Here is a 27,192-nt window from a genome sequence, read left to right as displayed (position 1 = left end):
TAGCGGCAATACCCCTGGCGCTCAAATAAATAATAACCTGGTGGAATAAACAGTATACTGCACCGACTAAGGGTATTTTAAACCAATTTCAATGGTTGCTAGAAGAAAGGGAAGCATGTAGAATCATACTAACATAATCATAAGACTTTAAACAAAGAAAAACATACCTATTTTGGGGGGCAACTCCCCCTCCCCCAACCACATATAACTCTTAAGATCCCAATTTTTCTAATGCCTTGAACAAACATTGGTACATCATGGGTGATTAAGGTTGTGGTTAAGTTTCATCGAAATTGCGTGTGTAGTTTCTGAGAAGAAAGTAAATACCTATTTTGGGGGGCAAACCCACACACCCCCCACCCTCCGTCGACTACAAAAGGGGTAGATTTTTTTAAAATGCCGTGAACATACTTTTGTACATCACAGGTGGTGAAGGTTGTGGTCAAGTTACATCAAAATCGTGTGTGTAGTTTCAGAGGAAAAAGCAAATTCCTATTTTGGGGAGTCAAATGTGGATCCACTTTGACCCCGGTAAACCCCCTTAGACCCTGATTTTTTTAATGCCGTGAACAAACTTTAGTCACAACAAAACAAATAAAATTGGTGCAAATTTTGTCCCAATCCCATCAGCGGTTTCGGAGAAGTTTCAAGTGTTTACGGACTGATAGAGTGACGGACGGACTGACAACGCACTATCGCATAAGCTCCCCTGAACTTTGGTCCAGATAAGCTAAAAAAAAATTACTAAATCTTAGTTGATTCCACACAGAAATCCTAAAATGGCCCGGACAATATTATTGGCACCTTTTAGAAGTTGTTAGAAATAATTAGATTTCAAGCAGGTGATTCTCCTTTACTTTGGAATTGAACCCACCATTGGTGAGATGCAGGTGCCTACAATATTTTAAAGATCATTCATTCAACCAGTTTGAATCGAGAAAAGGAGTCATTCAGCTGTTTTGTGTCACTGTGTGTACCACAATGAGAATGGAGAAAAGAAAGAAAACCAGAGATTTGTCTGAGTAGGTCAGACACAAGAATGTAGCCAAGCATGGACAATCTCAAGGCTACAAGTCCATCTCCAAAGACCTTGATGTTCCTGCGCCCACTGTACGCAATGTTATCAGGACATTTAACACCCATGGCACTGTAGCCAACCTCCCTGGACATGGCTGCAAGAGAAAACGTGATCGAAGATTGCAGCAAAGGATTGTTTGAATGGTGGAGAAAGTACCTTGATCAACTGCTAAACAACAAAGAGAACAATTCGGAATTTATGCACTTTTGCATAAATCACTGATTCAGGGTTGCATGTCACACACAATTTGATGACAAGAAACCTAGTGCAGAAACGCACCAGGTTTCTTGTTGTGCCGGGTGAAAAGATTCAAGTTGACCTTCAGACACAAGGTACGACATACATTTTCAACTCGCACCATCCGTCGCCAACTCAATAAAAGGGGATTCTATGGTAGGAGACCCAGGAGGATCCCACTGCTGACAGAGAGACATGAGAAAGCCCAACTGGAGTTTTCGAAAACACACCTGAACAAGCCAAAATCCTTCCGGGAGAATGTCCTGTGGACAGATGACACCAAATTCGAGCTTTTTGGTAAAGCACATCATCTCTATGTTGACAGAATACAAAATGAAGCCTTCAAAGAAAAGAAGACCTTCCCTACAGTCAAACATGGAGGAGGTTCAGTGATGTTTTGGGGTTGCTGTGCTGCCGCTGGCACTGGGTACCTTGAATCTGTGCATGGCATCATGAAATCAGGAGATCACCGAGACATTTTGGAGTGCAATGTTCAACCCAGTGTCAGAAAGCTGGATCTCGGTCAAAGGTCATGGGTCTTGCAGCAGGACAATGACCCAAAACACACTTCAAAAAGCACCCAGGAATGGTTCAAGACAAAACGCTGGACTGTTCTGAAGTGGCCAGCAATGAGTCCAGATCGAAATCCCATTGAACACCTGTGGGGAGATCTGAAAACAGCAGTTGGGAGAAGGCACCCTTCAAATCTGGGAGAACTGGAGCAGTTTGTACAAGAAGAGTGGGCCAAACTGCCAGTAGAGAGGTGTAGGAAGCTCATTCATGGCTATAGGAAGCTCTTGACTGGAGTTATTTTGTCCAAAGTATGTGCTACCAAATATTAAGTCTCGGTGGTCAATAATTTTGTCAATGCCATTTCTTTTTATTTTCTGATTTAAAAGGATATATTAAGTTCTGAATCAAAAACAACTCTGGATTGGTCTGCGCATACGCAAGATTGGAGGTCACGTTTTTTCGAAGCTGCTCCGCACGCTCACGTTTGCGAAGTTAAGTAATTTTTCACAATTGTGTTTTTGTCGAGACTGTATCTATCTTTCGGTGTGTGTACCTATAGTGTGTCTTTAAGAAGATTTTCGGTGTTAATTTTTCATACATGTGTTTTCATACATGTAATTTCATACATATATAACAAAATTTTCATATACTAAATCGTCGGTTAATTCGTGTCGTGTATTCTGAGGCCTAGTATTAGTACTAGTAGGCTTAGGCTACCGTCAGCGACCTTGTGGCTTTGTTTTCTCTCAGCGGTTCGTTGATTGCGCTGCAATTACTTTTGTTCTCTGTTTTGTCCCAGTCGTTCACCCCATACTTCCTTGTTTATTATATCTCAACTCAACAACAAAAAAAAAAAACGCCAAAAAATATTTCCTTCTCAGTTCTTATTCGTTTATTTGTTGTCCTTATTTGTTCGTTCGTTCTTCGTTCACGTTGTTCGTGATCACGTGATCACATTGTTAAAGATGTTTCAACTTTCCCCTGAAGAACTGTTTTCTGTCATATATTATAACACCTTTTTCTTCTCCTATAAAAGGATGCTTTCGACTTGCTCACCAAATCAGTTCATTCCAAAAAAAAATACCATCTCTTACAGTTCCTTTTTTCTACATTCCCGAAACTCTCCAGCACTCCACCCCTCCTTCAGCATCCTCAAACGTATTTTTGACTCAACAACAACAACAACATGCATTTTAAAAGGCCATTCTCCCTGCTAGAGCGGGGGTTAGCCTTGCGGTCCCCATGACAATCTTCTCCATTTTGCCCTATTTTCTGCATCTCTCCTTGTTAACCCCCTTGCCCGCATTTCTTCTTCCACCATCTTTAGCCAAGTCTTTCTCGGTCTTCCCCATCTTCTACTTCCTTCTACATTCATTTCCATCACTCTTCTCAACCAGTCACTTTCATCCTTCCTCAACATATGACCAAACCATCTCAACCTGTTCCTCTTCACAGCATCAATCACAGGCTCTATTCCCATCATCTTTCGCAATTCATCATTTGTCTTCCTCTCTCTCAACGATACTCCGCACATCCGTCGAACCATTCGCATTTCCACCCTTTCCAACCTTTGTTGCTGCTCTACGTTCATTACCCATGTCTCGCTCCCATAAATCATAACACTTCTCACACATGCAGCATACACCTTTCCCTTCAGCTTCAACGACACTCCCCTCATCATCAGCACGCCACTCAATTCCCGAAACTTCTTCCATGCACATCTCACTCGAGCAACCGTTGCCGAGTCTGATCCACCTTCTCCATTCAGCATGTCTCCGAGGTAGCAAAATGTTTTTTGACTTTTTTTTTTGGACTTTTTGAATTTTTGACTCGAAGGTCTCAATCTCATTTTGCAAGAAATGTTCGTTTCCCATTAATCGTACATTTTTCAAAATCCAATCTCACCCCTCCCCTCCAAATCTTCCCCATCCCCCCTTCCCTCCAAAACTTCTCTATCCCCCCTCCCCTCCAAAACTTCCCCATCACCCCTCCCCTCCAAATCTTCCCCATCACCCATCTCTTTCAAATATTCCACCTTGCCCCTCCCCTCCAAATTTCCCCATCACCCATCTCTTTCAAATCTTCCCCCTTGCCCCTCCCCTCCAAATCTTCCCCATCACCCCTTCCCTCCAAAACTTCCCCATCACCCCTCCCCTCCAAAACTTCCCCATCTCCCCTCCCCTCCAAATCTACCCCCTTACCCCTCCCATCCAAATCTTCCCCATCACCAATCTCTTTCAAATCTTCCCCCTTGCCCCTCCCCTCCAAATCTTCCCCATCACCCATCCCTTTCAAATCTTCCCCCTTTCCCCTCCCCTCCAAATCTTCCCCATCACCCCTTCCCTCCAAAACTTCCCCATCACCCCTTCCCTCCAAAACTTCCCCATCACCCCTCCCCTCCAAAACTTCCCCATCACCCCTCCCCTCCAAATCTACCCCCTTGCCCCTCCCCTCCAAATCTTCCCCATCACCCATCTCTTTCAAATCTTCCCCCTTGCCCCTCCCCTCCAAATCTTCCCCATCACCCATCCCTTTCAAATCTCCCCCCTTGCCCCTTCCCTCCCTCCCAAACTCCCCCCACACCCCTCCCCTCCGAGACTCTCCCTCGCTCCTCCCCTCCTAGACTCCCCTCTCACCCCTCATCGTCAAAGCGTCCTCCCCGCTTCTTCCCCCTTCCAACTTCCAACTTTCACCTTCATCTCCCCCAACCTTCTGCCTTGATCTTCCCCCTCCTCAAATAACACCTCACTGTGCCTCACCCAATCTCCATCAAACCTTTTGTCCGCCCCATTCTTCCCTTTCTCCAAGCTATTCTGAAATCTTTGACACACCTTCAACAGCTCTCCCTACCTCTTCCACATCTTAACCTACCCCTCCCCCCACCCCACCCCCCCCCCCTGTTCTGTATCTGATGCGCCCCCTTCCTCTTCATTAACGGTATGGACCTCAAACATCCGGGGCCTTCGCTCCAACTTGACTGATCTCTCCATACAGGTTGCTTCTGACAAACCAGATGTGATCTGCTTAACAGAAACTTTCCTCCTTCATGATGTCTCTGATTCCTTGGTATCTCTCCCAGGTTACTCCCTCCTCTGGTATGATAGACCTGAGCCTCATCCTGGAGGTGGGGTTACTATCTTTATTTAAAAAACTTTCTTCCTCACTCGCCCTGCACTGCCCTCTCTCCACCTCACCCCCAGGAATACCTTTGGCTACGGCTTCCCCTTCGCTCCCACCTTTTGTTCATATGTGTGTTGTACCGTCCACCAAACAGTGATGACTCCATCTACATCTCACTGTCTGATAATATGGACCAACTTCTTTCTACCCATCCCAACTCTCTCTTCCTCATATGTGGTGATTTCAATTGTCACCATGCCAGTTGGCTGGGTGTGGGTACCTCTCTCACCAGCCATGGCTCTTCAGCAAAGGACTTCTGCGACTCACTGGGACTGACACAATCTGTCAATTTCCCGACCCGGATCTCAGTCAACAGAGCATCTTCTCTTCTGGACTTGGTTATGACTAACTTCCCTGAAAATGTCTGCTGCTCTTCTTCTGCTCCAATCGGCTCATCTGATCATGTGCTTGTTAAAGTGGACATCTCTCTGACCATTCTCAGAGAGCCTCCTCAGCGTCGACGTGTCTGGCATTTCACTCAGGCCAACTGGCACGGTCTTCAAGCAGCCATCAATCATCTGGACTGGTCTCCCATCTCTACCGCCTCTGACATCAACTCATCCTGGGAATTCTTCCAAAGTAAATTGCTCTCTCTCATGCACAGATTTATCCCATCTCGTCTTCAGTTGTCATACCCTTCCTCCCGTCCATGGTACAAGGAATCTTGTGGTGAGGCTGTTGCCCAGAAACAACTTGCTTTCGTCTCCTGGAAAACAAATCCAACGGAAGGAAATCTCATTTCCTTTCACAAAGCCCGAAACAAGTGTGTGTCCACCCTCAGGAGAGCCAGGAAACTATATATCTCCGTTCTCAAGACCGAACTCTCTTATCTGTCTCCCTCTTCCAAATCCTGGTGGCGTCTGGTCAAATCTGTTTCTGGTGTTTGTTCCCCCTCCATCCCCTCCCTCACCCCAAACGGCTACACGGCTGACTCCGCACATGAAAAAGCTGAATGCCTCAACTCTGTGTTTGCCTCTAAATCTTGTGTCCCAACCCCATCCCTCTCTGTACCCACCGTACCCAGTCGTACCCAGCTGCTCCTGGACTCTGTGTCCTTTCCTCCTGACAAGGTGGAAAAGTTTCTCTCAACCCTCGACTATGATTCTGCAACTGGTCCTGACGGCATCAGCCAACAGGTCCTAAAATCATGTTCTTCCGCTCTTTCACTCCCTCTCTCTGTTCTCTTCACCCTCACCTTTGCTCAAGGTCATCTGCCATCTGCTTGGAAATCAGCCAACGTCACCGCTTTGCACAAAAAAGGTGCAAAAACAGATCCTAGCAACTACAGACCAATCAGCCTTCTCACAATTATCAGCAAAGTCATGGAATCCATCATTGCTTCAGATATGAAATCTTTCCTCTTCTCCAATGGCTTGATCTCTGACCATCAATTGGTTTCAGACCTGGTCACTCTACTCTGGACATGCTGCTTCTGCTTTCTCAACAATGGATGGAGGTCCTCAATGCCAAACAGGAAATTAGAGCTGTCTCCCTTGACATATCACGTGCCTTCGATATGGTCAGGCACCCCGCTCTGCTCACCAAACTCTCCTCCTTTGGTATCCATGGAAATCTCCACGCATGGCTGGCGGACTTCCTCTCTAGTCATAGTCAACGTGTGGCCCTGAATGGGTTTCTCTCATCTCCTCTTCCCGTTCAGGCTGGAGTTCCCCAAGGCAGTGTCCTTGGCCCTGTGCTTTTTCTGGTCTTCATCAATGATCTCTCTGACTCTCTTGAAAATCCTCTCTATCACTTTGCTGACGACTCTACTCTCTGTCGCTCCATTCCTCATCCCTCAGATCGGCAGTCTGCAGCCTCCTCACTCTCTGCAGACCTGGACAAAATCACAGACTGGGCAAACAAGTGGAACATGTCTTTCAATCCTGACAAATCTCACACTCTTACGATGTCTCTCCGAAAAGACCGAATGGACAACCCTCCCATCCACTTTCTGAATAATCCTCTCCAAGAAGTTCTGTCACTCAAGCTTTTGGGTCTCACTATCTGCCATGATCTTTCCTGGGAAAACCACATTTCAAATCTGGCCTCCAAAGCCAGTCACCGACCGGGCATCCTCCGTCGTGCGAAGTCGTTCCTTGGCACACCTGAGCTCCTCACCACATACAAGGCTTTCATCCACAGCTCAATGGAATACTGCTCTCCCCTCTGGGCTGGTGCTCCTGCCTCACACCTAGCTCGTCTTCACGCTGTCGAAACCAAAGCGTTCAGAATAATTGGCATCTCCCGCGATGAAGCTAACTCCAAGGGCCTTTCACTCACTCACCGCAGGCAGGTTGGTGGTTTTTCCGTCTTCTACCGACTCCTCTCTGGCCTTGCCCCCCCCCCAGCTCTCTCTGGCCCCTCAAATATTCCTACAGGTCGCACAAGATCTGCCTGCAACCCTCTTATGGTTAAACTGCCAAAATCGAGACTTTCTGCTCACCTTCACTCCTTCATTCCTCTTTTCTCCCGCCTCTGGAACAAACTCCCTCACTCTCTTCAATCCCACTCCATCCTCCAGGTCTTTAAAGCAGCTGTTCACCACCATCTCTTATCTTCACACCATCCAAAACCTTGATCTTTTCTACCCCTGCTAATTTCACCCCAAACCCTACACTTTTTTGAAATACCAACTTCTGTCCTGGAAGTCCTTGGTCTCCTTGTGTTTTATACCTCCCCCCCCCCACCCCTTCCCACGCCTCCTCCCCCCAGGCCCTCTCCCTCCCACGCTTCTCCCTGCTCTCAGGTGTTGTGTTTGTGTGCTTTCCCTCCTCTCCCCATCTTGTCTTCCGCTCCCTCTTTTTGTATGTTTTGTTTGTCTGGTTGATTTGTTTGTGGAATAAATGTTAGCTCTTTCACGAGCCTCGATTCAGTATACAAAAAAAAAAAAAAAAAAAAAAAAGGTTCTGTAATATTAACAGTGACAAAGAATTGTGGAGACCAAATACTTTTGTCAATTTCAACTTATTTTTTGAGAAAATTGTTAATGGGTTTGAAATTAATTGTTAATAATTAATAATAATTAATAATTAATAAATTAATAATTGATTAATTAATAATAATATTAAAAAATTTATTAATAACAATTTGAAAAATTAAAAAAATTATAAAAATAAATATAATTTAATTTAATAATTAAATAACAAAATAAATATATTTAATATATTTAAATATTTTGTTTAATAACAAAATTCAATAAAAATTTAAATTTATTTTATTAATATTAAAATAACAATATTATTAAATAATTAATTAATATTATTTAATATTAAATATTGTTGTTAATTAATAATTGTTAATGGGAATTGAAAATGGGTGCCAATTATTATTTTGAAAAAAAATTCACTACGATACAGCATACAATGACCTTCTATACTATTGTGTGCTTCCAACTTTGTGGCAACAGTTTGGAGAAGGTCCTTTCCTGTTTCAGCATGACAATGCTTCAACATGACAAGTGGCGGCAAAAAGGGTTGGCGTCAGGAAGGGCATCCGGCCGTAAAACATTGCTTCAAAAAGGGGACCAAAAAACAACAACAACCACGGTTCCCGAAAAAGGCCAACCCCCGCTTGTGGGGAAAAATGGCCTCTAAAGGTGGTATTAATGCCCCCATGCACAAAGCGAGGTCCATACAGAAATGGTTTGTCGAGATCGGTGTGGAAGAACTTGACTGGCCTGCACAGAGCCCTGACCAAAACCCCATCGAACACCTTTGGGATGAATTGGAACGCCGACTGCGAGCCAGGCCTAATTGCCCAATATCAGTGCCTGGCCTCAGGAATGCTCTTGTGGCTGAATGGAAGCAAATCCCTGCAGCAATGTTCCAACAACTAGTGGAAAGCCTTCCCAGGAGAGTGGAGGCTGTTATAGCAGCAAATGGGGGACAAACTCCATATTAATGCCCATAATTTTGGAATGAGATGTGTGATGTTCGGGTGTCCACATACTTTTGGTCATGTAGTGTATGTACGTATGTATGTATGTATGCATGCATGTATGTATGTATAGCGATCCACATATTGGCTCTTCAAAGTTTCGTGATTCTGACCGTAGATGTGTCACTACTACGATAGTCAGTATGGCAGAGTTCCGCCTGACATTTTCAATGCTGCGAAGCACTGGAGATGATAAATTCGGATGACTGACTAGAGACGACTGGACACAAGAGGTGGTTGCACCATTGTAATACCGCCAAAAAGGATCACCAGCCCCGACTAGGCTCCGCCAAATTTTCATCTCTTCCCCACACTTAAAGATCGCCTTCGTGGAGAACATTTTTCTTCTGACGATGATATTAATGCTGCTGTGAAGAGCTAGTTAAGTCAGCCGGCATCAATAAACTACTTCAACGTTGGCAGAGATGTGTGGACTGCAGTTGTGATTATGTTGGGAAATAAATATGCACCATGGTAGGTAGAATAAGGATATGATGTTGGCATCTGTGTTTCTTTCATTTAAATATCTTTTCCTGTTTTGGAGAAGAATAATAGGAGACATTACTATTTATTACTTACTTACTTACTATATAACTAACCAACTAACTAACTAACTAACTAACTAACTAACACACACACACACACACACACACACACACACACACACACACACACACACACACACACACACACACACACACACACACACACACACACACACACACACACACAAATTCTCCCAACCAGATAAATGCATCATGGCATTAAACGCCATGTGCACATACACACCACTTTGCTTCTATCCCAGATGGCTTCCGCAGGCCAAAGTCCAGTCTATTGTAAAGACTAAGGATTCTAAAGGTCACAAGTAAAGGACAGTTGAGTCACCAACCATGGTTTTGGATCTGGATTCAAATAGTCACCAAAATCTAATAATTTCTCCTTATCACAGCCTGGTGTTGGCTTAGTGGTTAGGCTGCCGGCTTGGGATCCTAGGATCCTGGGTTCGAATCCCGGTCGATCGCTGAATTAATGCCAGGGGGGTTGACTCAGCCTGTCATCCTTTCGAGGTCGGCAAATTGAGTACCAGTTCACTGGTAATTCCCTGTTTGTCGTAAAAGGCGACAAACAGGGTTGGTGGCAGGAAGGGCATCCGGCCATAAAACATCGCTTCAAAAAGGGGCCATAGTGCCCAAAAAAGGCCAACCCTTGCTCTGCGGGGAAAAATGGCCTCTAACGGTGGTTCTATCACACACCCAACCTGTCCACCAAACTTAGTCCTAATCCATCCTCAACTTTTTGAGATATCCTGTTCACAGACAGACAAACAGACAGACAGGGGTGAAAAAACAACATCCATCCACCTTCGGTGGTCCATAACAATAGCTCCTAACCCACCATGCCCCCCCCCCCCCCCTCCCAAATGGGCTGATGGTCATCTGTTGAGGTTGTAGTACAGACCTCTGCTGATTTGAGAGAATCCCCCCATGGGAAATCACTCATCTGAAATCAAAACTATCTAAGACCGAGTGTACCATTGAATAGAAGGGCTATATCGAGTTTCAGAGCAATCAGTTGGTAAATAAGGGACGAGTATGAATGCAAAGTTTCAGAGGGAAGCTTCCCACACCCCCTCCCACCCCCACCCCTTGAGAGCACCCATGATCCAAGATCAAAAAATGGAAGCCTGAGTGATTATGCGGGCCCTCAAGCAGAAGGGCTGTTTTGTAGGGTGGGCTTCAAAAAATCAAAATGCAGATTTTCTCTGGGACATGGTCTATTTTTGTTCCTTTTGGTGTCAAAGGAAACCACACCAAATTTGAATGGAATCCAATAATATTTAGGCGTGCCACATCAGTGATGAATTTTCCCCCATGCAAAAAATAGGAATTCCCATTTTTTGGGCTGTATATACACAAAATAAATACATAATTATATATATACATTAAATATAATATTAAAAATAAATATATAGTAAATATACATTAAATAATAAATCTACATAAATACACATTATACATTATATATAAACAATATATTATACATACAGTTTTGAGACTTCCTATGATCACTATCTGGGCAATTTTCATGCATGTTTTGTACAGGTTCCCGGGGTCAGGGGTACGCTTTTTTAGTGTGTAATATGTAGGCCTAACTTATTGACTGTGGCTCTTTTGTAGAGAGTGACCCTGTGGAGTAAGAATTAACAGGATTTTACCCACATTCTTGCTTATTTTGCAGATATGGCATGTGCTAATACCAGTGTTTCATTGAAAACTCGGGCTCAGGATAATGTGTATCTCATTGGGTCCACTTCTGGAGATGCCATCAAAGGTGCCAAGCTCCCGACTGTGCATCAATCTCTTGTCCTGTTTTTCCATCACCTGAAGAAGGAGAATCGCACTGCCCGGGAGAGTGCAACCCTCACCATTGAAGAGGTTGTGAAGTTCTGGGAAAAAGCTCACCTACCTACAACGACGAAGCAGCACTGCATCCATCGTTTGGAGAGGCTATATGAAGAATGGAGGAGCCTCCAAAAAGGTCCAAAGCGGGGTGGTGCGACCCAAGAGAAAAAGGAAGCATCCTTCAAGGCCTCCTTGGAGAATACGTTTGATCTTAGGCATGCAGATTCGGAGGCCATAATCACCAACCCCGAGGACAGGAAGTTTCTTCACGATCAATTCTCAGAGAGGAAGGCTTCAATGGGATCTGTAGACACTGTGTTGGAAGCAAAAACGTTCTTGTGTGTTTGAAAGATCAGCAGCCACGAGATGATTATCGTGAACTCCTAGAACTGACTGTCATCTACATGGGAGGAATCCCACCTCGTGGAATCCGGATCATGGCTCCAGGAGCAATGCACAGAGCCAGATGGATGGCAAAAGCACGATATTCACTACAGGTGTTCATGTTTCGGTCAGAGTTCCACTTGACACTTCGAGAGGCGAGAGAACTCCGAGCCTTCAACATTTTTGACTGCCTTGTGTATGTACAGGCTTGGTTTCGGGCTCCACAAGCTATTGAGGCTCCCCTGAATGACATTAACCTCTTCAAGAAGTTGGAAAAGTTTGAACAAATCAATCAGAAGATGGCTCAGGCAGCCTTGAAGGCACTTGGCCGCCACACGTGGTACATGAGCCCAGTATTAGTGGCATTTGCATTCTTTGACACCAGAATTGACAAAGAAAGCAAGATCAATATGATTGAAGCATTGAAAAATGACGGTGAAAACCCCTCTCCAAAGAGACCAGCTATCAAACGAGGAACCGCCCTGTCAATCGCTGGCCTCATAACAAAACACACCAAGCATTTCTTCAGCATCCTAGGGACCCCAACTGATTGGATGGATAAGGATCCTGGTTCATGGGAGCAAGAAACCAGCTTTCAGGAAGCAAAGAAAGCCGCCAGTGGCTTAGTCGTGGTGAACGACAGGGCAGAAAGGGGTGTCGCATTGATACAAGACTACAATAAGCTCCTTACAAAGGATGAAGAGCAAAAGCAAGCTCTGCTCCAAGTTGTTGCTGCTCACAGGAAGATGGACCCCGATGCCAAGAAGGCAACAGTGGTGAAACAGGCCCAGAAATAGGAGTTACATTTCTCATTATATTTGGGTTTTTTAATATTATGTGATATGGTGTCTCTTCATTTTATGAACTGAACATTTGGATTGTTATCATTGAATTTGAGTTTTCATAGCAATATTTGTAACTAACAATATTTGTAACTATTTGAGCAGCTATTGTAACTTGTGTTTGCTAGAATACAAAGAAAGTGAGTGGAGGGTGGATTTTCATAAAACAAACTCCTGGTTTTGCTTTCGATCCATATATAGAAAAGTTTTGTAGACACCTTTAGTTTGAAGGCTGATGTGGCACCCCTAAATAAAATCAGATTGCTTTCATATTTGGTGTCTTTTCATTTTGGAACAAAAGGATCAACATAAAGCCATGTCCCAGTAAAAAAAATTTTTTAATTATTTTGAGCACCACCCTACTGTTTAGGGCTTCAGAAGAATCGGTAGCTAAGTAAGGGACGAGTAGGGATCCAATGTTTGGGGGTTAAAAATCGAAAACGTCAAAGCACAAGCGATTGTGTGGGCTACTGTCTTGTATTCATGAGTCAGGTTTCAGAACAATCAGCCGGGTGATAAGGGAGGAGTAGAAAAAAATCGCAAAACGTTAATGTACGGACGGACAGACATCCAAACATCACGACCCATTTTAAAAGTTCATTTCTTTGAGAATCGAAATGAGATGACCAAAAATATCTGCTATCTTCAAATGTCTCATTACCTCAGAGTCAAATGCTTCATCATCGGAGTATTTGTCTGAATCTAAACACTATGCTTCGGTTCAACTACGTTTTTGAGAATATGGCACAGCAATAATAGTGAGGAAAGTAGATCAGGTCAACAGACCTACAACTTATAGTGTAGCAGCATAGCAAACCTGTTGTGCATTTTGTGATACAAGCACCAAATTTGGCACAAATGTACATTAATATGTTGCGAACATTTTCAGATATTGGGCCACTTGAAATTCCGTAATTTTTTTTTTCAAATTTTTTCAAATTTCGTAATTTCAAATTTTTCGGGTGACACCGTCACAATTTCGGTCTTCGAGGCCGGCCGATATAGTGGGGCGGCTTAGCCCAAATATTCAAAAGAATTGTGCATTTTGTGATACAAGCACCAAATTTGGCACAAATGTACATTAATATGTTGCGAACATTGTGTGGTCAGCAATGAAGACGAGAGTCTGAATTACATGTATGCAAAAGACCTTGTGAACCAGTGAAGCAAATACACGGGTAAGCATGAATTAAATCTAGGGCATGATATAATTTCCATGATGTTTACCTCTACACTCAATGGTGGAAGGAGGTAATGTTTTGATCCCAGCTTGTCTGTATGTCTGTTTGTCTGTTAGTCCACAAAATTCCAGACAAAGCTTGTAGTAGTGGTAGTTGTAGTGGTAGTGGTGATAACAGAAATTGTTATATAGAACTGAACTTATATTATTATTATATGCAGAAAATAACTTCATTTCTATATGCCCTGCAGTGGACAGGTTAATTGGTTTATGCACTGAAGGGGTCACCCTGGTGTGCACTGCTGTGTACTGCCTCACTGAGTTGTTCAGGTATGATGTACTCAGCACAAGCTTCCGGTCGGCCCGGAGGTGGGGGTGCGGGGCCTGTCACGGAAAGTCAAAACAAACGGCCTGCCGGGGCCGCCCAAAAGTCGGGCGTGAGGGGCGCGTCCACTAATGGAACGCCTCTCGCTTCCCAGATCGAGGGCCACGTGGTCAGGAGAACCTCGTCCCTTCCGGTCACACTTTGCCTATCGGCCGGCCTCGAAGACCGAAATTGTGACGGTGTCACCCGAAAAATTTGAAATTACGAAATTTGAAAAAATTTGAAAAAAAAAAATTACGGAATTTCAAGTGGCCCAATATCTGAAAATGTTCGCAACATATTAATGTACATTTGTGCCAAATTTGGTGCTTGTATCACAAAATGCACAATTCTTTTGAATATTTGGGCTAAGCCGCCCCACTATTATCACTTGTGAAAGCAAATCGCTGTTACTGAAGCAGAACCCTCCATTGCACACCTCATTTTCATTTCATGTTATGAAACCCCAACTGATGTGGGGAGGGGATACTTGCCTTTATGCTGACTGGAAAATGACACCTGCAAAGGATTCAGCAAACGGTCCAGTAGGGATAGAAGAGACTCAAGAACTCCGCTGTTACTGAGAGAGCGCCGACCCAGACATGAAAGCAGAATGAACACCCTACAAGCACACCGACGAGTTTATTAGCATCGTCAAGTTCAACACACACAAGCAGGCCACACAATATTAAGTGGTGGTCTCCATCACTAAGCAAAATGCAACAGATACCAAAAGGGACAAAGTATGGATGGTTTGTACAATAATGCGGGAGAATTGAGAAAAATAATGTGGATAAAGAGGAGGAAAGAAGGAAAGAGAGAGGCAAAAAGAGAGGTTTTGAGAGTTGTAAAGAAGGTGATTAACGCCAAAAAACCCACAATGGAGCACATCATGGAATGAAAGAATTGCTGCGTATGGAACATATGGGGTAGTTGAGGCGTTGTTAAGAATTCCATCCTTGCAAAAATGCAACATGCATATTGAGTCCATAAAGCTACTCCTTCAACAAAACCAGAGGGACATTAGCACCTGTCATGTGGGAAGACAAGCAACTGCTGAGAGTTGTATAGTTCGTGCAGCACGTTGGCCAAAAACGAGCCCCACCAAGGCTCACCGCCACAAAGCTGGGCCAGCAACAAGCCAGCGTGCAGCCTGATTCGTGGAGTGCCACTAAGACACAGGTGCTTGAACAGGTCCTGGCATGCTTCAGCATGGAATGCTTGCCGCAGCCCTGCTGGCACTTCATTCCCTACAGAATGAAAAAAAGCAAGCATGTTGTTAGTAGTAGTTGTTGTTGTTGCTGTTGTTGTTTTTTAGTCCCAGACAGTTATATTGAATAAGCCCGTGGCACGGAGACAGCCAATCGATCTCCCAGGGGCGACCCAGAAAACGCCACATCCAGGATGGTGCACCTCTGCCATCCTGAAGTCAGGGTCACAACAGATTTAGAGGGAGGGGGAGAGAGAGAAGGAGAGAGAAAGAGAGAGAAGAGATAGAGAGAGAAGAGATAGAGAGAGAAGAGATAGAGAGAGAAGAGATAGAGAGAGAAGAGATAGAGAGAGAAGAGATAGAGATAGAAGATATGGAGAGAGAAGAGATGGAGAGAGAAGAGATGGAGAGAGAAGAGATGGAGAGAGAAGAGATGGAGAGAGAAGAGATGGAGAGAGAAGAGATGGAGAGAGAAGAGATGGAGAGAGAAGAGATGGAGAGAGAAGAGATGGAGAGAGAAGAGATGGAGAGAGAAGAGATGGAGAGAGAAGAGATGGAGAGAGAAGAGATGGAGAGAGAAGAGATGGAGAGAGAAGAGATGGAGAGAGAAGAGATGGAGAGAGAAGAGATGGAGAGAGAAGAGATGGAGAGAGAAGAAATGGAGAGAGAAGAGATGGAGAGAGAAGAGATGGAGAGAGAAGAGATGGAGAGAGAGGAGATAGAGAGAGGAGATAGAGAGAAGAGGAGATAGAGAGAAGAGGAGATAGAGAAGAGGAGATAGAGAGAAGAGATAGAGAGAGAAGAGATGGAGAGAGAAGAGATGGAGAGAGAAGAGATTGAGAGAGAAGAGATGGAGAGAGAAGAGATGGAGAGAGAAGAGATGGAGAGAGAAGAGATGGAGAGAGAAGAGATTGAGAGAGAAGAGATGGAGAGAGAAGAGATGGAGAGAGAAGAGATGGAGAGAGGAGATAGAGAGAGAGGAGATAGAGAGAGGAGATAGAGAGAAGCTATAGAGAGAAGAGATAGAGAGAAGAGATAGAGAGAGGAGATAGAGAGAGGAGATAGAGAGAGGAGATAGAGAGAAGAAATAGAGAGAAGAGATCGAGAGAAGAGATCGAGAGAAGACATAGAGAGAGGGGATAGAAAGAGGAGATAGAAAGAGGAGATAGAGAGAAGAGATAGAGAGAGGAGATAGAGAGAGAGGAGATAGAGAGAGGAGATAGAGAGAAGATATAGAGAGAAGAGATAGAGAGAAGAGATAGAGAGAGGAGATACAGAGAGGAGATAGAGAGAAGAGATAGAGAGAAGAGATAGAGAGAGGAGATAGAGAGAAGAGATAGAGAGAGGAGATAGAGAGAATAGATAGAGAGAAGAGATAGAGAGAGGAGATAGAGAGAGGAGATAGAGATAAGAGATAGAGAGAGGAGATAGAGAGAGGAGATAGAAAGAGGCGATAGAGAGAAGAGATAGAGAGAGGAGATAGAGAGAGGACATAGAGAGAAGAGATAGAGAGGAGATAGAGAGAGGACAAAGAGAGAAGAGATTGAGAGAAGAGATAGAGACAGGAGATAGAGAGAAGAGATAGAGAGAGGAGATAGAGAGAGGACACAGAGAGAAGAGATTGAGAGAGGAGATAGAGAGAGGACAAAGAGAGAAGAGATTGAGAGAGGAGATAGAGAGAGGAGATAGAGAGAGGAGATAGAGAGAGAAGAGATAGAGAGAAGAGGAGATAGAGAGAAGAGGAGATAGAGAGAAGAGATAGAGAGAGAAGAGATGGAGAGAGAAGAGATAGAGAGAGAAGAGATAGAGATAGAAGAGATGGAGAGAGAAGAGATGGAGAGAGAAGAGATGGAGAGAGAAGAAATGGAGAGAGAAGATATAGAGAGAGAAGAGATGGAGAGAGAGGAGATAGAGAGAGGAGATAGAGAGAAGAGGAGATAGAGAGAAGAGGAGATAGAGAAGAGGAGATAGAGAGAAGAGATAGAGAGAGAAGAGATGGAGAGAGAAGAGATGGAGAGAGAAGAGATTGAGAGAGAAGAGATGGAGAGAGAAGAGATGGAGAGAGAAGAGATGGAGAGAGAAGAGATTGAGAGAGAAGAGATGGAGAGAGAAGAGATGGAGAGAGAAGAGATGGAGAGAGAAGAGATGGAGAGAGGAGATAGAGAGAGAGGAGATAGAGAGAGGAGATAGAGAGAAGATATAGAGAGAAGAGATAGAGAGAAGAGATAGAGAGAGGAGATAGAGAGAGGAGATAGAGAGAGGAGATAGAGAGAAGAAATAGAGAGAAGAGATCGAGAGAAGAGATCGAGAGAAGACATAGAGAGAAGAGATAGAGAGAGGAGATAGAAAGAGGAGATAGAAAGAGGAGATAGAGAGAAGAGATAGAGAGAGGAGATAGAGAGAGAGGAGATAGAGAGAGGAGATAGAGAGAAGATATAGAGAGAAGAGATAGAGAGAAGAGATAGAGAGAGGAGATAGAGAGAGGAGATAGAGAGAGGAGATAGAGAGAGGAGATAGGGAGAAGAGATAGAGAGAGGAGATAGAGAGAGGAGATGGAGAGAAGAGATGGAGAGAAGAGATAGAGAGAAGAGATAGAGAGAGGAGATAGAGAGAGGACATAGAGAGAAGAGAAAGAGAGAGGAGATAGAGAGAAGAGATAGAGAGAGGACATAGAGAGAAGACAAAGAGAGAGGAGATAGAGAGAGGAGATAGAGAGAAGAGATGGAGAGAAGAGATAGAGAGAGGAGATAGAGAGAGGAGATAGAGAGAGGAGATAGAGAGAGGAGATAGAGAGAAGAGATAGAGAGAGGAGATAGAGAGAAGAGATAGAGAGAAGAGATAGAGAGAGGAGATAGAGAGAAGAGATAGAGAGAGGAGATAGAGAGAAGAGATAGAGAGAAGAGATAGAGAGAGGAGATAGAGAGAGGAGATAGAGAGAAGAGATAGAGAGAGGAGATAGAGAGAAGAGATAGAGAGAGGAGATAGAGAGAGGAGATAGAGAGAAGAGATAGAGAGAGGAGATAGATAGAGGAGATAGAGAGAGGAGATAGAGAGAAGAGATAGAGAGAGGAGATAGAGAGAAGAGATAGAGAGAGGAGATAGAGAGAAGAGATAGAGAGAGGAGATAGAGAGACGAGATAGAGAGACGAGATAGAGAGAGGAGATAGAGAGAAGAGATAGAGTGAGGAGATAGAGAGAGGAGATAGAGAGAAGAGATAGAGAGAGGAGATAGAGAGAAGAGATAGAGAGAAGAGATAGAGAGAGGAGATAGAGAGAAGAGATAGAGAGAGGAGATAGAGAGAAGAGATAGAGAGAAGAGATAGAGAGAGGAGATAGAGAGAGGAGATAGAGAGAAGAGATAGAGAGAGGAGATAGAGAGAGGAGATAGAAAGAGGTGATAGAGAGAAGAGATAGAGAGAAGAGATAGAGAGAGGAGATAGAGAGAGGAGATAGAGAGAGGAGATTGGGAGAGGAGATAGAGAGAAGAGATAGAGAGAGGAGATAGAGAGAGGAGATAGAGAGAGGAGATAGCGAGAAGAGATAGAGAGAAGAGATAGAGAGAGGAGATAGAGAGAGGAGATAGAGAGAAGAGATAGAGAGAGGAGATAGAGAGAAGAGATAGAGAGAAGAGATAGAGAGAGGAGATAGAGAGAGGAGATAGAGAGAGGAGATATAGAGAGGAGATAGAGAGAGGACACAGAGAGAAGAGATTGAGAGAGGAGATAGAGAGAGGACAAAGAGAGAAGAGATTGAGAGAGGAGATAGAGAGAGGAGATAGAGAGAGGAGATAGAGAGAGAGAAGAGATAGAGAGAAGAGGAGATAGAGAGAGAGAAGAGATAGAGAGAAGAGGAGATAGAGAGAAGAGGAGATAGAGAGAAGAGATAGAGAGAGAAGAGATGGAGAGAGAAGAGATAGAGAGAGAAGAGATAGAGATAGAAGAGATGGAGAGAGAAGAGATGGAGAGAGAAGAGATGGAGAGAGAAGAGATGGAGACAGAAGATATAGAGAGAGAAGAGATGGAGAGAGAAGAGATGGAGAGAGAAGAGATGGAGAGAGAAGAGATGGAGAGAGAAGAGATGGAGAGAGAAGAGATGGAGAGAGAAGAGATGGAGAGAGAAGAGATGGAGAGAGAAGAGATGGAGAGAGAAGAGATGGAGAGAGAAGAGATGGAGAGAGAAGAGATGGAGAGAGAAGAGATGGAGAGAGAAGAGATGGAGAGAGAAGAAATGGAGAGAGAAGAGATGGAGAGAGAAGAGATGGAGAGAGAGGAGATAGAGAGAGGAGATAGAGAGAAGAGGAGATAGAGAGAAGAGGAGATAGAGAGAAGAGGAGATAGAGAGAAGAGGAGATAGAGAGAAGAGATAGAGAGAGAAGAGATGGAGAGAGAAGAGATGGAGAGAGAAGAGATGGAGAGAAGAGATTGAGAGAGAAGAGATTGAGAGAGAAGAGATGGAGAGAGAAGAGATGGAGAGAGAAGAGATGGAGAGAGAAGAGATTGAGAGAGAAGAGATGGAGAGAGAAGAGATGGAGAGAGAAGAGATGGAGAGAGAAGAGGTGGAGAGAGAAGAGATGGAGAGAGAAGAAATGGAGAGAGAAGAGATGGAGAGAGAAGAGATTGAGAGAGAAGAGATGGAGAGAGAAGAGATGGAGAGAGAAGAGATGGAGAGAGAAGAGATGGAGAGAGAAGAGATGGAGAGAGAGGAGATAGAGAGAGGAGATAGAGAGAAGAGGAGATAGAGAGAAGAGGAGATAGAGAAGAGGAGATAGAGAAGAGGAGATAGAGAGAAGAGATAGAGAGAAGAGATAGAGAGAGAAGAGATGGAGAGAGAAGAGATGGAGAGAGAAGAGATTGAGAGAGAAGAGAGAGAAGAGATGGAGAGAGAAGAGATTGAGAGAGAAGAGATGGAGAGAGAAGAGATGGAGAGAGAAGAGATGGAGAGAGAAGAGATTGAGAGAGAAGAGATGGAGAGAGAAGAGATGGAGAGAGAAGAGATGGAGAGAGAAGAGACAGAGAGAGGAGAGATCGAGACAGGAGATAGAGAGAGGAGATAGAGAGAAGAGATAGAGAGAGAAGAGATGGAGAGAGAAGAGATGGAGAGAGAAGAGATGGAGAGAGAAGAGATGGAGAGAGAAGAGATGGAGAGAGAGAAGAGATTGAGAGAGAAGAGATGGAGAGAGAAGAGATGGAGAGAGAAGAGATGGAGAGAGAAGAGACAGAGAGAGGAGAGATAGAGACAGGAGATAGAGAGAGGAGATAGAGAGAAGAGATAGAGAGAAGACATAGAGAGAAGAGATAGAGAGAGGAGATAGAGAGAGGAGATAGAGAGAAGAGATAGAGAGAGGAGATAGAGAGAGGAGATAGAGAGAAGAGATAGAGAGAAAAGATAGAGAGAGGAGATAGAGAGAAGAGATAGAGAGGAGATAGAGAGAAGAGATAGAGAGAGAAGAGACAGAGAGGGGAGATAGAGAGAGGAGATAGAGAGAAGAGATAGAGAGAGGAGATAGAGAGAAAAGAGACAGAGAAAGGAGATAGAGAGAGGAGATAGAGAAGAGATAGAGAGGAGATAGAGAGAAGATATAGAGAGAGGAGATAGAGAGAGGAGATAGAGAGAGGAGATAGAGAGAAGAGATAGAGAGAGGAGATAGCGAGAGGAGATAGAGAGAGGAGATAGAGAGAGGAGATAGAGAGAGGAGATAGAGATCGGAGATAGAGAGAGAGGAGATAGAGAGAGGAGATAGAGAGAAGATATAGAGAGAAGAGATAGAGAGAGGACATAGAGAGAAGATATAGAGAGAGGAGATAGCGAGAAGAGATAGCGAGAAGAGATAGAGAGAGGAGATAGAAAGAGGAGATAGAGAGAAGAGATAGAGAGAGGAGATAGAGAGAGAGGAGATAGAGAGAGGAGATAGAGAGAAGATATAGAGAGAAGAGATAGAGAGAGGACATAGAGAGAAGATATAGAGAGAGGAGATAGAGAGAGGACATAGAGAGAAGAGATTGAGAGAAGAGATAGAGAGAGGAGATAGAGAGAGGACATAGAGAGAAGAGATTGAGAGAGGAGATAGAGAGAGGACATAGAGAGAAGTGATAGAGGGAGGAGATAGAGAGAGGACATAGAGAGAAGAGATAGAGGGAGGAGATAGAGAGAGGACATAGAGAGAAGAGATAGAGGGAGGAGATAGAGAGAAGAGATAGAGAAGAGATAGAGAGGAGATAGAGAGAGGACATAGAGAGAAGATATAGAGAGAGGAGATAGAGAGAGGACATAGAGAGAAGAGATTGAGAGAGGAGATAGAGAGAGGAGATAGAGAGAGGAGATAGAGAGAAGAGATAGAGAGAGGACATAGAGAGAAGAGATTGAGAGAGGAGATAGAGAGAGGAGATAGAGAGAGGAGATAGAGAGAGGACATAGAGAGAGGACATAGAGAGAGGACATAGAGAGAAGAGATTGAGAGAGGAGATAGAGAGAGGACATAGAGAGAAGAGATAGCGAGAAGAGATAGCGAGAAGAGATAGAGAGAGGAGATAGAAAGAGGAGATAGAGAGAAGAGATAGAGAGAGGAGATAGAGAGAGAGGAGATAGAGAGAGGAGATAGAGAGAAGATATAGAGAGAAGAGATAGAGAGAGGACATAGAGAGAAGATATAGAGAGAGGAGATAGAGAGAGGACATAGAGAGAAGAGATTGAGAGAAGAGATAGAGAGAGGAGATAGAGAGAAGAGATTGAGAGAGGAGATAGAGAGAGGACATAGAGAGAAGTGATAGAGGGAGGAGATAGAGAGAGGACATAGAGAGAAGAGATAGAGGGAGGAGATAGAGAGAGGACATAGAGAGAAGAGATAGAGGGAGGAGATAGAGAGAAGAGATAGAGAAGAGATAGAGAGGAGATAGAGAGAGGACATAGAGAGAAGATATAGAGAGAGGAGATAGAGAGAGGACATAGAGAGAAGAGATTGAGAGAGGAGATAGAGAGAGGAGATAGAGAGAGGACATAGAGAGAAGAGATTGAGAGAGGAGATAGAGAGAGGAGATAGAGAGAGGAGATAGAGAGAGGACATAGAGAGAGGACATAGAGAGAGGACATAGAGAGAAGAGATTGAGAGAGGAGATCGAGAGAGGACAAAGAGAGAAGAGATTGAGAGAGGAGATAGAGAGAGGAGATAGAGAGAGGAGATAGAGAGAAGATAGAGAGAGGAGATAGAGAGAGGAGACAGAGAGAGGAGATAGAGAGAAGAGATAGAGAGAGGAGATAGAGAGAAGAGATCGAGAGAAGAGATCGAGAGAAGACATAGAGAGAAGAGATAGAGAGAGGAGATAGAGAAGAGATAGAGAGGAGATAGAGAGAAGATATAGAGAGAGGAGATAGAGAGAGGAGATAGAGAGAGGAGATAGAGAGAGGAGATAGAGAGAAGAGATAGAGAGAGGAGATAGCGAGAGGACATAGAGAGAAGAGAAAGAGAGAGGAGATAGAGAGAAGAGATAGAGAGAGGAGATAGAGAGAGGACATAGAGAGAAGAGAAAGAGAGAGGAGATAGAGAGAAGAGATGGAGAGAAGAGATAGAGAGAGGAGATAGGGAGAAGAGATAGAGAGAGGAGATGGAGAGAAGAGATGGAGAGAAGAGATAGAGAGAAGAGATAGAGAGAGGAGATAGAGAGAGGACATAGAGAGAAGAGAAAGAGAGAGGAGATAGAGAGAAGAGATAGAGAGAGGAGATAGAGAGAGGACATAGAGAGAAGAGATGGAGAGAAGAGATAGAGAGAGGAGATAGAGAGAGGAGATAGAGAGAGGAGATAGAGAGAGGAGATAGAGAGAAGAGATAGAGAGAGGAGATAGAGAGGAGATAGAGAGAGGAGATAGAGAGAAGAGATAGAGAGAAGAGATAGAGAGAGGAGATAGAGAGAAGAGATAGAGAGAGGAGATAGAGAGAGGAGATAGAGAGAAGAGATAGAGAGAGGAGATAGAGAGAGGAGATAGAAAGAGGCGATAGAGAGAAGAGATAGAGAGAGGAGATAGAGAGAGGAGATAGAGAGAAGAGATAGAGAGAAGAGATAGAGACAGGAGATAGAGAGAGGAGATAGAGAGAGGAGATAGAGAGAGGACAAAGAGAGAAGAGATTGAGAGAGGAGATAGAGAGAGGAGATAGAGAGAGGAGATAGAGAGAGGAGATAGAGAGAGAAGAGATAGAGAGAAGAGGAGATAGAGAGAAGAGGAGATAGAGAGAAGAGATAGAGAGAGAAGAGATGGAGAGAGAAGAGATAGAGAGAGAAGAGATAGAGATAGAAGAGATGGAGAGAGAAGAGATGGAGAGAGAAGAGATGGAGAGAGAAGAGATGGAGACAGAAGATATAGAGAGAGAAGAGATGGAGAGAGAAGAGATGGAGAGAGAAGAGATGGAGAGAGAAGAGATGGAGAGAGAAGAGATGGAGAGAGAAGAGATGGAGAGAGAAGAGATGGAGAGAGAAGAGATGGAGAGAGAAGAGATGGAGAGAGAAGAGACGGAGAGAGAAGAGACAGAGAGAGGAGAGATAGAGACAGGAGATAGAGAGAGGAGATAGAGAGAGGAGATAGAGAGAAGAGATAGAGAGAAGAGATAGAGAGAAGAGATAGAGAGAGGAGATAGAGAGAGGAGATAGAGATAGGAGATAGAGAGAAGAGATAGAGAGAAGAGATAGAGAGAAGAGATAGAGAGAAGAGATAGAGAGAAGAGATAGAGAGAGGAGATAGAGAGAGGAGATAGAGAGAGGAGATAGAGAGAGGAGATAGAGAGAGGAGATAGAGAGAGGAGATAGAGAGAAGAGATAGAGAGAAGAGATAGAGAGAGGAGATAGAGAGAAGAGATAGAGAGAGGAGATAGAGAGAGGAGATAGAGAGAGGAGATAGAGAGAGGAGATAGAGAGAGGAGATAGAAAGAGGAGATAGAGAGAAGAGATAGAGAGAGGAGATAGAGAGAGGAGATAGAGAGAGGAGATAGAGAGAAGAGATAGAGAGAAGAGATAGAGAGAAGAGATAGAGAGAAGAGATAGAGAGAGGAGATAGAGAGATAGGAGATAGAGAGAGGAGATAGAGAGAGGAGATAGAGAGAGGAGATAGAGGAGATAGAGAGAAGAGATAGAGAGAAGAGATAGAGAGAAGAGATAGAGAGAAGAGATAGAGAGAGGAGATAGAGAGAGGAGATAGAGAGAGGAGATAGAGAGAGGAGATAGAGAGAGGAGATAGAGAGAGGAGATAGAGAGAGGAGATAGAGAGAGGAGATAGAGAGAAGAGATAGAGAGAAGAGATAGAGAGAGGAGACAGAGAGAGGAGACAGAGAGAGGAGACAGAGAGACGAGATAGAGAGAGGAGATAGAGAGACGAGATAGAGAGAGGAGATAGAGAGACGAGATAGAGAGAGGAGATAGAGAGAAGAGATAGAGAGAAGAGATAGAGAGACGAGATAGAGAGAGGAGATAGAGAGACGAGATAGAGAGAGGAGATAGAGAGAAGAGATAGAGAGAAGAGATAGAGAGACGAGATAGAGAGAGGAGATAGAGAGACGAGATAGAGAGACGAGATAGAGAGAGGAGATAGAGAGAAGAGATAGAGAGAAGAGATAGAGAGACGAGATAGAGAGAGGAGATAGAGAGACGAGATAGAGAGAGGAGATAGAGAGACGAGATAGAGAGAGGAGATAGAGAGACGAGATAGAGAGAGGAGATAGAGAGAAGAGATAGAGAGAAGAGATAGAGAGAAGAGATAGAGAGAAGAGATAGAGAGAAGAGATAGAGAGAGGAGATAGAGAGAAGAGATAGAGAGAGGAGATAGAGAGAAGAGATAGAGAGAGGAGATAGAGAGAAGAGATAGAGAGAGGAGATAGAGAGAGGAGATAGAGAGGAGATAGAAAGAGGCGATAGAGAGAAGAGATAGAGAGAGGAGATAGAGAGAGGAGATAGAAAGAGGAGATAGAGAGAAGAGATAGAGAGAGGAGATGGAGAAAGGAGATAGAGAGAAGAGATAGAGAGAAGAGATAGAGAGAAGAGATAGAGAGAGGAGATAGAGAGAGGAGATAGAGAGAGGAGATAGAGAGAGGAGATAGTGAGAAGAGATAGAGAGAGGACATAGAGAGAGGACATAGAGAGAGGACATAGAGAGAAGAGATTGAGAGAGGAGATAGAGAGAGGACAAAGGGAGAAGAGATTGAGAGAGGAGATAGAGAGAGGAGATAGAGAGAGGAGATAGAGAGAGGAGATAGAGAGAGGAGATAGAGAGAGGACATAGAGAGAGGACATAGAGAGAGGAGATAGAGAGAAGAGATAGAGAGAGGAGATAGAGAGAGGAGATAGAGAGAGTAGATAGAGATAAGAGATAGAGAGGGAGAGAGAGGAGATAGAGAGAAGAGATAGAGAGAAGAGATAGCGAGAAGAGATAGAGAGACGAGATAGAGAGAGGAGATAGAGAGAGGAGATAGAGAGACGAGATAGAGAGAAGAGATGGAGAGAGAAGAGATGGAGAGAGAAGAGATGGAGAGAGAAGAGATGGAGAGAGAAGAGATGGAGAGAGAAGAGATGGAGAGAGAAGAGATGGAGAGAGAAGAGATGGAGAGAGAAGAGATGGAGAGAGAAGAGATGGAGAGAGAAGAGATGGAGAGAGAAGAGATGGAGAGAGAAGAGATGGAGAGAGAAGAGATGGAGAGAGAAGAAATGGAGAGAGAAGAGATGGAGAGAGAAGAGATGGAGAGAGAGGAGATAGAGAGAGGAGATAGAGAGAAGAGGAGATAGAGAGAAGAGGAGATAGAGAGAAGAGGAGATAGAGAGAAGAGATAGAGAGAGAAGAGATGGAGAGAGAAGAGATGGAGAGAGAAGAGATGGAGAGAAGAGATTGAGAGAGAAGAGATTGAGAGAGAAGAGATGGAGAGAGAAGAGATGGAGAGAGAAGAGATTGAGAGAGAAGAGATGGAGACAGAAGAGATGGAGACAGAAGAGATGGAGACAGAAGAGATGGAGAGAGAAGAGATGGAGAGAGAAGAGATGGAGAGAGAAGAGATGGAGAGAGAAGAGATGGAGAGAGAAGAAATGGAGAGAGAAGAGATGGAGAGAGAAGAGATGGAGAGAGAAGAGATTGAGAGAGAAGAGATGGAGAGAGAAGAGATGGAGAGAGAAGAGATGGAGAGAGAAGAGATGGAGAGAGAAGAGATGGAGAGAGAAGAGACAGAGAGAGGAGAGATAGAGACAGGAGATAGAGAGAGGAGATAGAGAGAAGAGATAGAGAGAAGAGATAGAGAGAGGAGATAGAGAGAGGAGATAGAGATAGGAGATAGAGAGAGAGAGAGGAGATAGAGAGAAGAGATAGAGAGAAGAGATAGCGAGAAGAGATAGAGAGAGGAGATAGAGAGAAGAGATAGAGAGAAGAGATAGAGAGAGGAGATAGAGAGAGGAGATAGAGAGAGGAGATAGAGAGAGGAGATAGAGAGAGGAGATAGAGAGAAGAGATAGAGAGAAAAGATAGAGAGAGGAGATAGAGAGAAGAGATAGAGAGAGGAGATAGAGAGAGGAGATAGAGAGGAGATAGAGAGAAGAGATAGAGAGAGAAGAGATAGAGAGAGAAGAGACAGAGAGGGGAGATAGAGAGAGGAGATAGAGAGAAGAGATAGAGAGAAGAGATAGAGAGAAAAGAGACAGAGAAAGGAGATAGAGAGAGGAGATAGAGAAGAGATAGAGAGGAGATAGAGAGAAGATATAGAGAGAGGAGGTAGAGAGAGGAGATAGAGAGAGGAGATAGCGAGAAGAGATAGAGAGAGGAGATAGAGAGAAGAGATAGAGAGAAGAGATAGAGAGAGGAGATAGAGAGAGGAGATAGAGAGAGAAGAGATAGAGAAGAGATAGAG

At 44.0% G+C, this 27,192-nt stretch overlaps 1 protein-coding gene across 3 annotated transcripts in view; it reads right to left on the bottom strand.

Moving 5' to 3' along the window:
* BIRC6 (baculoviral IAP repeat containing 6) overlaps positions 1 to 27,192 on the bottom strand; it is a 538,457-nt gene that overhangs the window by 397,395 nt on the left and 113,870 nt on the right. For all 3 annotated transcript variants that reach the window (XM_078784399.1, XM_078784400.1, XM_078784401.1), the window contains 2 exons: positions 15,150 to 15,369; positions 14,614 to 14,741 (listed from right to left, as the gene is read on the bottom strand). In XM_078784399.1, the coding sequence (XP_078640525.1) occupies positions 14,614 to 14,741; positions 15,150 to 15,369 (348 nt within the window). The remainder of the gene's footprint in view (positions 1 to 14,613; positions 14,742 to 15,149; positions 15,370 to 27,192) is intronic.

Source organism: Myxine glutinosa, chromosome 9, assembly GCF_964187855.1.
Source record: "Myxine glutinosa chromosome 9, kmMyxGlut1.1, whole genome shotgun sequence".
Taxonomy (NCBI): domain Eukaryota; kingdom Metazoa; phylum Chordata; class Myxini; order Myxiniformes; family Myxinidae; genus Myxine; species Myxine glutinosa.
This window is presented reverse-complemented; position numbering and strand designations above follow the sequence as displayed.